Here is a 13,005-nt window from a genome sequence, read left to right on the forward strand (position 1 = left end):
GGAGTGGACCGTCACCATTACTGACTGGTCTTATGATTGATCCTCAAGTGCGTGACCTTGTTAAATATGTTTTGTAGTGTAGAATGTAGTTGGCATATTACTTTGAGAGTGAACAAAACTCATGCATGATACACAAAGAACCAAATTGAAGAAATACTGAAACTAAATGCAGACATGAAATGATAAGACAATATGCTGGTATGACTAAACAACAGAAAAATAATCATAAATTTAAACAGATGAAAACCATACGCACAATGCTACTTGACACACTCTGCGCTGGTGTTAGCAAAGCAGCCAGCCAGGAAGCACCATTCATTAGGTCTGAGCAGCTGAGTGCAGTGAAGGCCAATTGAAACCATAATGTTTTTCTTTTCACCTTCCTTCAAATTAATTGACTTTTTGGAGGCCTTAACATATGTGAAAATTCGCCAAACTTGGCAGTCATTACGCTTGTGTGAAATTTACGTATTTTAAGGGAATTTGGAAAAATCACAACAGAAACAGGTTAACAAGCTGCCTGGCAACTTTCGAAACACTATATGCATTGACCTTACTTCATTGTAGAAACATGATAATTGGTACACTTCTAATACACCTCAAGGTCTACAGAAAAGTCTCTTGCTCCCATGCCCTACACCAAACAGGAAGTTGTATGGGGGAATTTTTTTTTTTTTGCTGCAATCCAAGAATATACATTTTCAGTCTGAAAGAAGGATTTCATGTCTTTTGCTTTCAAAACTCATACTTTTGCTTACATTTTCATTTCAAAAGCAGGACTTCATATCTTTCTTCTCAAAACTTGTAATGATTGTACTCAAAACGTCTCTCTGCTCGGACTCTCTACTCACTTTTGGAAACACCTTTTAGCACAGTCGCCTGGTAATCTCTCAGATAATAGAATGAAACTGTTGTACTGGGAGAGTTTGTTTCTTTCTAGCAGGTGTGCCTGTGTGGCTACTATTGTTGACTAGTGGGTGAGACACAGAGGCTTAACCCTCGATGGCATGGCGTTGCCCTCAGGCAACAAACCACATACCTTCACATTGCCATTCCTATTATAATTTTTTTTTCGTGGGGGGGTTAAAGTACCACCAGACATATTTTTGTCCAATTAAAAGAGGCATTGAGGTTCATGTGACCATTTACTTGGAAGAGGGGCAGTCCTTTTTATGAAGCAGAGTTGCATGGTACACCTTAACTCCTACTTGTAAGTTATACGTCACTTTTCTTCATGTTTAAATTTTGGGTAACTAACTAAAATACTCTTTACTGTGAGTATGTGAAGAAGCTTTGTAGATCATTTTAAAAAAATGTATAATTTATATGCTAAAACTGTGTTTTTTTGTTTGTTGCCTCAGGGCAACATTGCACAGTTGAGGCCCTTTTGTTCAGACAATATTATTCTAGTGCACTGATTTGCAGTTGATTACAAAATACCTATCACAGCCAATTTTTTAACTTTATTAATAAGTAACAGCAAGAGGAGATGGATGCAAGATCATTTAATGGACAAAAGGTGCATGGTTCATAAGTTGGGGGTCTTTTCCGATGAAAACATGAGGATCCACTGTACAACCATTATTTCATTGTTTGTTTATCCTCAAAACTAACTTCAGTCCAAAAGGGTGATAAGCTGCTCATCAATGAACAAATGGCCCTATTCCAAGGCAGGCAAAGGCTGAAATGGGGCCGCAGGGTACTTTATATGGATTATTAGTGCAGATAGTGTTCCATACAACTAGAAAATCTACACAGGGCAAGTCATGCCACAACCAAATCTATCAGAAATGGGAGCTGGTGGAAATGTTCCTGTTTGGCTCAAATTCTACAAAAAAAACAAAAACAAAAAAAACCCTATATATATATATATATATATATATATATATATATATATATATATATATATATATATATATATATATATATATATATATATATATTATATATATATATATATATATATATATCAGAACTACAAATTCTTTTAAAAAAAATAAAAAAAGAACTTGGAGCCCAAACGACAAGTTGTGAATCTGGTTACTACAACCCATAGATAATCACATAAACAGATGGTGATTCACAGGTATGTCAATAATCAAGTACCAGAAGAGTGATTGACACTTTTTCACATCAGGAAGCAATTTCTTCCTGATGTTTTACACATAATAGGGGAGAAAGACGGATGGCAACATCTTCCGTGATGCTAACTCTGCCAGACTTCTGGTAGCACAATGTTGCCCTGAGGCAACAAACCCAAATCTGATTCTGGGAGGTGTCAGGGTCTGATTTTATGATTGAAATATAATTAGGGACCACTAAGCTCCTAAAGAATACAGGAATATACTTTTTTCCCAAAAAATCAAAAAGTCATGCCACAGAGGGTAAAAAAGCTGGGGAAGGCTGTGAGTATCTTCACTCAGAATCTTCTTCAGATTCACTGTGATACAAATTTCTACAAGCGTCTGTATTCCTGCCAACAGCTATCACTGTCTACAGTAACTCGATAGATTATAGATTTTGATAGATTAATGAGCTACACAGTTTAGAGAAACATGGATGAACAAGTTTGGTGTAGAGGAGCTTCTCTAGTCTGAACAGAACCTCACAGAACAACACAGGATAAATTGGAGCAGAGACTGTAAGCCAGGCCTTCTCGACCATCATTAGTATCTGACCTAGCAGATGTGATCTGAAATATCAAAATTCCTAAAAACACCTAAATCCTGTGGAAGGTTTTGTCAGAAAAGTTGAAGCTGTACTAGCTGTGCTGTGGGTATCCATTCTAAACCCTGGATATATGGAATAACACAAGTTTGCATGTGTGTGAAGGCAAGCCTATATTTCTATTTTTGTCACTCTGTGACCCATTCCCAGTCATAAAATATTCCTAGCTAAATTAGTGCTAACTAATTTAATTTTCCTTTGGGATTAATGAAGTATTTATGAATTTGAACAAACTTTGCTGTGCAGAAAATCATTGAAGTGACTTGATTACCAAAATCTTCATAAAAAATACAAATATTGGTTGATTTATTGACGTGTTGAGTCAAAATTGATTTTATTGGTGATTATTGGTGAGTATATGTTTCGCACCTCTGAAAAGTCACATGTGGACAAACTGCTAGTGAGAGGGTAAACAACATGCCATTCCCCACATCATCAAAGGCCTGTGTAAAACAGCAGGGTGAAGGGAAATGTCACGAACCAACACCAGACTCCAGGTCTAATTACTGCTCTGAGTGTGTTTGTGAGAAACACCAGCTTAGGGGTTTGTACCAGTGAGCTCAGTTCGTATTTACCCAGTAAAAAGGTTGTGACATCCTCTCTGCGTATGCACAGGAGCTGTGTCCATTGCTTTTTCACTTGGCGTTGGTGGGTATGAACTGCAGAAATAATCCAGTCAAATTTGTCTTTTAACTGTAGTATGTTGGATTTTATTTCAGAATGAATTTTTTAACTTGTTAGATTAGAAATAAGACCAGCAAATAGTCATACACAGTATTTTATCATCATATCCTAAATGTTTAACTATATTTGACTAGCTATGCTAGTTGTAAGACTGCAGCTTTTTCTATGAGAAACCCAAGAACAAATTTTACAGCTATGAACATAATTTACACCCTTAAGTCCAGTTCCAGTTGCTGCTCACATGCATGACACACTACACTGAGGGAACTAAGGGCAGTAGGGACACCAAAAAATCAGAGTAGTGAAAAATCATAATAGTTATAAAAATCATAATAACATAATAAATATAAAGACATTTAAAGCACGCTATTGAGTAAAAATACATTTCAGCAAAAATACATTTTTAGTCAAGAAAAAAACAGATCTCCCTTTCTCCAGTCCTGATGGTTTGTTCAATTATGTTTCAGTTTCAGGTTTGGACAGAACTCGCCTAGCTTCTCATAAATGAAGCCAACAAGGCATCTGAATTTGACAGGTATGTGGCAGAACAGGAGTTGTCAAAGTTGAGTGTGTATCAGAACTCTATTGAGTGAGTGTTTGTGAGATTTAAAGTCACACATCTCAGATCTTTGTTCGCTCACACAGACATTTGCACAGTTCAGTCTCACTGCTCTGCACTGCACAAATTATAATGCAAAAATAGGGATGGGAATCGAGAACCGGTTCTTGTACAAAACTGTTTCTCAGTAGTTCAATTACTTGGATTTTCAAATATCCATTGCCGTAATTTGTGACATATTTGCATAAAAACTTATGTCACACGCTCCACGTTTGCTTTAGAAAATATCCAAGATGGTGTTGTGCTGTTTCATGATGTGTGGGAGAAGTGGGGACCCAAATGCAGCAGGCAAGAGATGTCAGGTGTTGTTGAAAATTTCATACAAATATGAAGAACAAAAACTTACAAAAATGGGAAAGTCCAGGGGAAACTGCAAAAAACCAAATTACTCCAAATACAGAGACAAGAGGAGAATACCAAGGACATGAGAGGAGAGATGAGATGTAGGTAGATGATGAAAGTGACAAGATGGACTGACTACTACTGAGTGAGATACAGAAGCTTAAAAACTAGAGAAGGTTGCAAAGAAGACAAAGCCCTCTGCTGATGAACTAACAGATTGTAGGTGAGTGGTTGGAGCTGAGGCCAGCCTTGAAAATGCCACAGATACCAGGAAGGTTACACAAGAAAAAACCAGAGAGGACCACAGAGGAGCAGGAAATACTGTCCTCTGAGTCTAAAGAAACTGCAGAAGAACAACATTAGACATGTGTGGTCAGGGATGAAGAAAATTACAAGCTTCAAGCAAAAGGAGGATCAGATAGATGAAGTCTTGACAGAGCAAATGAGCTGAACACATTTTTAAACAGGTTCAGCTCAGGAACAAATTCATCATCATCATCCTCTCCTGTCCCCATCCATACAGACATCCCACCCTCCTCTGAACCACAGCTTTCCTGTCAAACCTCAGGTGTTTCATCTTCCACCTCAGTCATGGACTCTTTTGCTTCCACAAGTTTGACTTCAGAACATGCTGCTGCTCCCTTTACCTCCCCATCCCACTTTTCTGTGTCTAGAAGTCAGATGAAGAGCAGCTGGAGAGACTGAACCGGAACAAGGTCTAGATGGTGTCAACCCAGAGTCCTGAAGCTGTCATCAATACAGACCTGTTGCCCTGACAACCCGCATCATGAAGGTCTTGTTTTGGCCCACCTGACTAAGCAGACAAGTAAATATAAAGACCCCCTGCAGTTTACTCATTGCTGTGGATTTGGAGTTGATGATGCCATCGTACACCTCCTCCAACAAACCCTCTGTGATCTGGACAAAGCAGGCAGCACTGTGAGGATCGAGTTCTTTGATTTTTCTAAAGCATTTAACACTAATCAGTCTGGTCTGTTCTTTCAGAAAGTCCAGAAGAAACAGAGGGAGGCTTCTCACCATTCATTTTCACTCTGGACACTTCAGACTTCCAGCACAAGTCTGACTTCTGTCATCTCCAGAAATCTCCAGATGACTCTGCAGTTGTCAGGTGTACGAGAAGCTGAGTACAGAAAGTTGGTGGAGCGCTTTGTGTCAGAAACAATCATCTCATCTTGAATGTGAACAAAACAAAGGAAATAATTGTTGATTTCAGGAAAACAGGATTAGGTTAAATTCTATATCCATCCTGAGAGACGAACTGGAGGCATTTGAGGAATTTAAATACCACAGTGTCCATCTGGACAACAGACTGGACAGTGAAGCATCTATTAGAAGACACAGAGCAGACTGTATTTCCTGAGGAATCTAAGGCTACGTTCAGACTGCAGCCTGAAGTGACCTGATTTTGATTTTTTTGTCAAATCAGATTTTATTTTTGCCAGGGCCATTCACACTTCCAAATATACGCGACCTGTATGTGTTCTCCAGAGTGAACAGGCAAACCACCTGAACGTGTCCTACATGCGCCGTAGAGGGCGCAATAACATCAGCGTTCTCAGTGTTCTGCCAACTGCCACAAAAAGAAGAAGTGCTCAGTGTTTGCAGAAGTAAACATGGATGCTAACGGTGGAGCAAAGCTTACGATTTTGAATTTGTTGTCTGACCGGAGGAGCATCTTAGCAACTTGATACTCATTGATTGTGGTTTTCATTCCTGCTTGAGTGTATCAGGATGCAGGATAGGAATATTTGTCCAGTATCAGTGACGTTCAGGTTAGATGAATGCAACCTGGACATTGGGTCACATTTGATGTGTCTTCCCCGCTAAACACAGCCTGATCTCGGCAAGTTTCTGTCGTTTCCCGCTGCCTGTTATTGCTTCGTAGTGGCTCATAGTGTGATATTAATAGTCTTCAGTCAGAGGCTTCTTCAGATTCACTGTAATACAGACTGCTGCAATAAATCTTTCCTTTCAACAACCATCACCATCAACAATAGCTCTGAAAAATTACTGAGTAAAAACAACATTTAATTTCCCTTTGGGATTAATGTATTTTTGAATTTGAGTAACAAAATAAATTAATAAATAAAATAAAAAAATAAATAGCGTCGCTCGGGCTTATTGGCCTCCACAGGGGTTCCAGCGCCGCCGCCCGCTCGCCATCGCGGGAGTTCTCATGCAGTTTCTGTGCCTGTCCGCCACGCGATACTCACTGACGCATTCGGCAGCGCTCCCCAACGATGCACAAAAAATCTGGTGCAGATCGGTCAATGTAGTGAGGACATATAGCTGAAGAATTAACCTAGGGGGCGCAGTGGAGCTAAATCCCATTTCAATGCTATTGGACTCTTTAGAGGTGAACCAAGGAGTTTGGTGCCAATCAGATGATCCATGTGTGACTTACAGACAATCGTATCAATATGGCGAGGGACTGATAGTCGTCATTTTGCCATGGTTCAGCCAGCAGCCAGCATTGACAGAGTTCATCATCTTATCATTTCATGTCAGTCTGCACATGATTAAAACTGTTTAAATAATAGAGCAAAACTAATACTTTGTAGAAGACTAACATGCCCTCTAACATGGGTGTGTGTATATATGTGTGTGTGGTTATCTGAAACAGAAGAAACAATAAAGGTGCATATTAATAGCCAAAACTGGCTACACATAGATGCAGGATGAAAATGTCCTGTAGTATCACAGAAATCCACTGGAGGGCACCATAACACCTCATATGAATTATCGGTCAAATGCAATAAACATGCAAGTGACAAAAGCTGTCAAAAAATATGAATTAACGGTACATCTACTCACATACAACTATAATGACAATATATATCTGGCAAGTATATTATAGGACTTCAGATATTGTAAGTAAACTCTTGGATTATCGGTAGCTCGAGAAACATGAGGATGATTTCACCTCCTGGTCTAATAACTGATATAAATGCAAATATCGGACATGAAAATGTACACTTGCATAGTAAAAATGCACACACATTTCATACACACGGGATTAAGCTACATAAAAGTGGAACTACAAAATGAACAGATGTACCATCTGAAATGTAAGGCTACACAAACGGACGAACTTTTAACACACATATAACAGGAAAACCAGGTGACATCTTGTGGTTGAGTGTGAAAACAACATGTGATATGAAATAATAATGTGTTCATAATTTCAGACATAAGTCGCTCCGGAGTATAGTTGCACCCCCGGCCAAACTATGAAAAAAAAACTGTGACTTATAGTCCGGAAAATATGGTACTCATTACCAATTGAAGCCATACAATGAAGTTGGTTCAGCTATTTTCTTTATTCAATGTACAAGATCTTTGAAAAACTAAAATAACATGTTAAAACATGCATTTAAAATGATTTAAATTCAAGTTGTATTTTAAGTACAACATGAGTGATAATGTAATTTTGGATAGTTTAGTTTAGTTTGAAATGACTTAAAAGTTTGAGTTCACTTTCTGTATAATTTAGTCATAGATTTGAATTATTGGAAAAAATAATTGATTTAAGAAAGAGTGACTTGTATTTGTCATATTAAAAATGCTAAAGAAATTAAGTTAAACAAATAGGTAAATTGATCATCCAACTCAATAAATTGAGTTGTAAATGGAGTTGGTCGACTTAGGAAAGTTGTCATCACTAAACCAAATGAATTAAATAAGATTAATGTAAATTGGTCCATAAAATGAACGACAGTCAAAAACACTTTTTAGACTGTAGGACCTGACAGAATGCCCACAGAAAGTCATAAGATCACTACAGGGTTTAGCTGTGGGTACCATCATCCAGCCAAGTCTGTTTTATGCAGACTTATCAGGTGAAGTGTTTCACATTCAGGTGAAACAAACACATCGAAACAGGCGTAGATGGAAAGCTCAAGACAGGATGTAACGCTTTGTGAAGACTTGAGGAAACACCAAGAAAGGATCAGGACAGGATTCCTAGAGGATCAGGCTACAGTGCACTGTTTGTACTAGGTTAGATATTCTTCAGCCAATAGATTTCTGTGAATCTATTGGCTCAAACAAAATGAGATTGAGAATCAGGACAGCATGAAGGAGAAGACTGGAACAATACAATGAGGCTATACAATTTTGGAAACTGGTGTGCACATACATATATTCAATCAAATTCTTGCAGAACATGAATCTCTGCTTTACAGCAGAGATTCATAAAAATACACACTGTGTTCCAAATTATTATGCAAGTGATATTTTCTCAGATTTTATTAAATGGCCAATGCAAATGATGGTTAGTATAATTTTCATGTCAAGAACTATTACAATATAAATCAAATTTTACTGAACAAAGCTCCCCATTTCAAAAATAAAAAACTCAAAATGCGAAAATTATTATGCACAGGAAATTTTCAAAATATTTTAGGGATTATAAAGAACTGCAAACGGTCATTCTTTGAATGTGCAGCATTAAGTGGTCACTTGTATTAAAATCAAAAGCTATTTCAATCAAAAACATCTTAACATACCAAGTTACATATTAACATTGGACCTTCTTTGATATCATCTGAACAATTCTTGATCCATTGAACTTGTGAGTTTGTGGAAAGTTTCTGCTTGAAATTCTTTGCAGGATGTCAGAATATCTTCCGAGAGCTGCTGTTTGATATGAACTGCATCAACCCTCAGATCTTCTGCTTGAGGAAACTCCAAAGGTTCTCAATAGGGTCAGAGGTCAGAGGAGGATAGTGACCACACCATGAGTTTCTCCTCTTTTATGCCCATAGCAGCCAGTGACACAGTGATATTCCTTGCTTTATTCATTGTCATGCATGAAGATGATTTTGCTACGGAAGGTACGGCTCTTCTTTTTAAACCATGATCAGTCAGAAAATCCATATTCTTTGCTGAGGTCATTTTAACACCTTCAGGGCTCTGAAGGGGCCGACCATCTCTCTCTCTCTCCCCATGATTTGGGCCCAAAGCATGACTCCACCTCCTCCTTGCTGACATCACAGCTGTGTTGGAACGTGGTGGCCGTCCACCACCAATCCACTACTGCGTCCCTCTGGACCATCCAGGGTTGCACAGCAGTCATTAGTGAACAAGTCTGTTTGAAAATTGATCTACATGTCTGTTTAATCTACTGCGACTGTTTCTGCTTGTGAGCTGGTTAGAGGCCCAATAGTAGGTTGATGCACCACAAGCCTCTGGAGGATCCTCCACCTTGAGGCTCTGGAGGCAGCAGCAGCTTCAAATAACTGTTTGCTGCTTTGTATGGACATTTTAACAGCTGCTCTCTTAATCCCATGAATTTGTCTAACAGAAACCTTCTTCATTATGCCTTTATCTGTACAAATCATCTTTTTTCTGAATCAGCCTCAAATCTCTTCACAGTACCGTAACGCTTCAGTTTAGGTTAAATATCTAATGTTTTCATACCTTGTCATACGGCACTACACTATCTGATATATACTCCAGTTTTATTGTTGTGAAACAATGTATTCACTTTCAGTTTTTTATTCCAGCTTTCCAGTGACTTGCAGCTCTGAGAAAGTGGACAGTAGATTACATTGAGATGTTTGTAGTATTCTCTCATGTAGAATGTGGAAAAGAGACAAAGCAGGTACACAATAAAAACAAAGCCATTGATCTAGGAGTACTTTCTATGTTAACCCAGGAAGGATTCACAGCTAAACACTACAGCAGACATAGCTTCAATGAAAAGAAAAAACACAGAATATGAAGTTAAAAACTGGAATAACAACTAATAATGCAAGACTGGAGAGCAGTAGGAGAAAGTAGCAGTTAGGAAAAGGGGCCATCATGTCCTCCTGTAGTGTAACTTCAGAGACAGTTTAGCTAAGCCAGTATAGGCTTTATAATGAAGGTAGACAGGATATCTACCTCATGGACTATAACTGGGAGCCATTCTACTTTCAGAAACTCTAGGAACCACCAGTAAACATAAAGTCTGAGAGCAAAGTGATGGAACATCTGGAACAATCTGATATATAACAGAGCTTGATAATTATGTGTTTTATATGTGAGAAGAAGACTTTGAAATTCTACTCTGGATTAAACAAGGAGTCAATAAAGGGAAGCTAAAATGGATAGATGTGACCTCCATTTTGAACTTTCTTTTTTTTGCCACTAGTGGCCATTAATGAAAAGTAGAATAACAGGAAAAAGGGAAGTCATGTAGCAAGTGGCCCAAGACTGAGAATGGATCCCAAAACAGGTCAATATACTCCACACAGAGTCAACTCTGTGTATTTGGTCATTCTCAGACTTATAAATGAAACTGGATAGGATGGATTTTATTTAGGAGTGCCAGATAAAAGGAACACATATGAGTGCTGCACTTTTCAAATTTTATTGAGAAAAAACATCTTCCTCTCACCTTACTTTTGCATGTCTTAGTCTGTCAAATAAAATACAATCAAATATATCAACATTTGTGCTTCTAATGTGACAAAATGTTTAGATTTTTTTCTTGTCATGTGTATATTGTGGAAGTTGCAGCATTGACTAAAACGTGCATTTTTATTACTGTGCACTTTCAGAACTGCAGTGGGGCAGGGTTTAGATGAAGGTTCCCTTTATTTGTTCCATTAGGATCGACAGAGACAAAAGCAGCTGTGACAGCAGCAGCAGCAGCAGCAGCCCACCAGGACAGAGACCTGCCGGGGTTCAGTCTGAACAAGGAGTGACTGCAGTGTCCCATTAGAGAAAAAGCTCTGTACACCACATCCTCTGTAATGAGCAAACATGATTGATTTGTCAAAGAAATATGATTAACAAACAATATGTTTGTGCATAAGTGTGACAAAATGTTTACTCAAGAAACGAAAAATAGCATAAACAATGACAGAGCAACAACACACGAAGTGCTGATCAACACAACACCAGATCTGATGGAAATAGCAATGAAATTCCCCTCATTCTACCAGCAGTCAAACCCTTTAGCAATGACTTTCTTACCAGTGCTGCTCATGATAGCAGTCAGATGTTTTCGTCAATCAGATGATGCTTAGTAAACAACTCCGTCCACAATGAGCCTACATGGATGATGCCAGCAGCAGCAGCAGCAGCAGCAGCAGCAGCCTTAGACAGCAGTCTGCAGTGATGGGGACGAGAGGGGGATGACTCCGGGGTGTCCCTGTCTGCTGAGGCCGCTCAGACCTCCACCAACAGCCGCATCAACAACACAATGTCCTGCGTGGGATCCACTGCGGAGCTGCTCCGGTTTCCCCCCGCGATCAGCACAAGGCGCAGGCTGGGTGTGGGTGCACCGTGGGGCAGCGCCGCTGGAGTCAAGTTAGACTGCCATCGATGTAGTCGCTTCCGCCATGACCTTTCACATTAATCTATCTATCTATCTATCTATCTATCTATCTATCTATCTATCTATCTATCTATCTATCTATCTATCTATCTATCTATCTATCTCTATCTATCTATCTATCTATCTATCTATCATCTATCTATCTATCTATCATCCATCCATCCATCCATCCATCCATATATATATATATATATATATATATATATTATATATATATATATATATATATATATATATATATATATATATATATATATATATATATATATATATAAAATAAAAAAATATATATATATATATATAATTTATTTATTGTGCTATTTCTGCTATCATTTTTAATATGTCAGTTTTGGTCCTCCATACTGACCTAACTTTTGTTTTTGTCCTCTTTTTCCTCCAAACATTCTAACCGCTCGTCAGTCTCTGAATTTTATTTTGGAGGCAACATATCACCAAGCTTCCGGTTTCGTGTTGGTAACAGAAAGCGATCTGATAGAGGATCCAGCGCCATTCTGCTGCTGGCGATAGAAAACATGGGAGATGTAGTCTATAAAAAATGATAAAGGGTTTATTTAATTTCATTGACACATTTGTTTTTATGTTACTTTATTTGACCTGGATTGAATTTTGATTTCTCTCTGCAGGCCGCAACCCCCAATTTTAACATTTATTTTACAAAACACTCAAGGTCAAAAAAATGTTTAACTGAGAAAAAATAATTACAAAGAACCGATTAATGTCAAATGAAAACTGACTTCTACAACATACTGAGACACAGTTAAATAAATGTATGAGATTACATAAATGTTTACCCCTTTTGTCTCAAATAATTCTCAACTAATTGGTTGTATCTCAATTCAGTTGAGATACAACCAATTGGCTCCAGCAGTCCTTTTTATGTAGAAAAGAAAAACTCCAACAAATTTGGTTGATTCTGATGAAATTGTACAAGCAGTAAAATGAGTAAAACATCTGAGGGCGTGAAAACTTTATTTCAGATCCCTTTGTATTTTATACTGTGTGTTTCCATCCATCCATCCATCCATCCGTCCGCCCATCCATCATCCATCCATCCATCCATCCATCAATTTCCATCATCCATCCGTCCATCCGTCCATCCGTCCGTCCGTCCATCCGTCAAAGTCTTTGTACGCATGTTGATATTTTGTTCCTCATCCTTCCATTTGGCAAACCATTGTGTTCATAGTTTCATATGAATTATGGAGATTAATGTATCTCATAACGCTCATACAAATCGAAAAATGTTAAAAATGCAGATATTGTC

General features: G+C 38.2%; 1 protein-coding gene across 10 annotated transcripts in view; it reads right to left on the reverse strand.

Annotated features, from left to right (window-relative positions):
- The window catches only part of ablim2 (actin binding LIM protein family, member 2), an 84,813-nt gene that overhangs the window by 67,619 nt on the left and 4,189 nt on the right, over positions 1 to 13,005 (reverse strand). Inside the window, exon 1 of one of the 10 annotated variants that reach the window (XM_055056636.1) lies at positions 11,357 to 11,678. The exons of the other annotated variants lie outside the window; for them this stretch is intronic. Within the exon in view, the coding sequence (XP_054912611.1) occupies positions 11,357 to 11,369 (13 nt within the window). The 5' untranslated portion in view covers positions 11,370 to 11,678. Of the gene's footprint in view, positions 1 to 11,356; positions 11,679 to 13,005 lie in introns of those variants that run through there. 10 annotated transcript variants of the gene reach the window in all.

This window comes from Poeciliopsis prolifica, unplaced genomic scaffold (genome assembly GCF_027474105.1).
Source record: "Poeciliopsis prolifica strain line A6 unplaced genomic scaffold, Auburn_PproV2 SCAFFOLD045, whole genome shotgun sequence".
Taxonomy (NCBI): domain Eukaryota; kingdom Metazoa; phylum Chordata; class Actinopteri; order Cyprinodontiformes; family Poeciliidae; genus Poeciliopsis; species Poeciliopsis prolifica.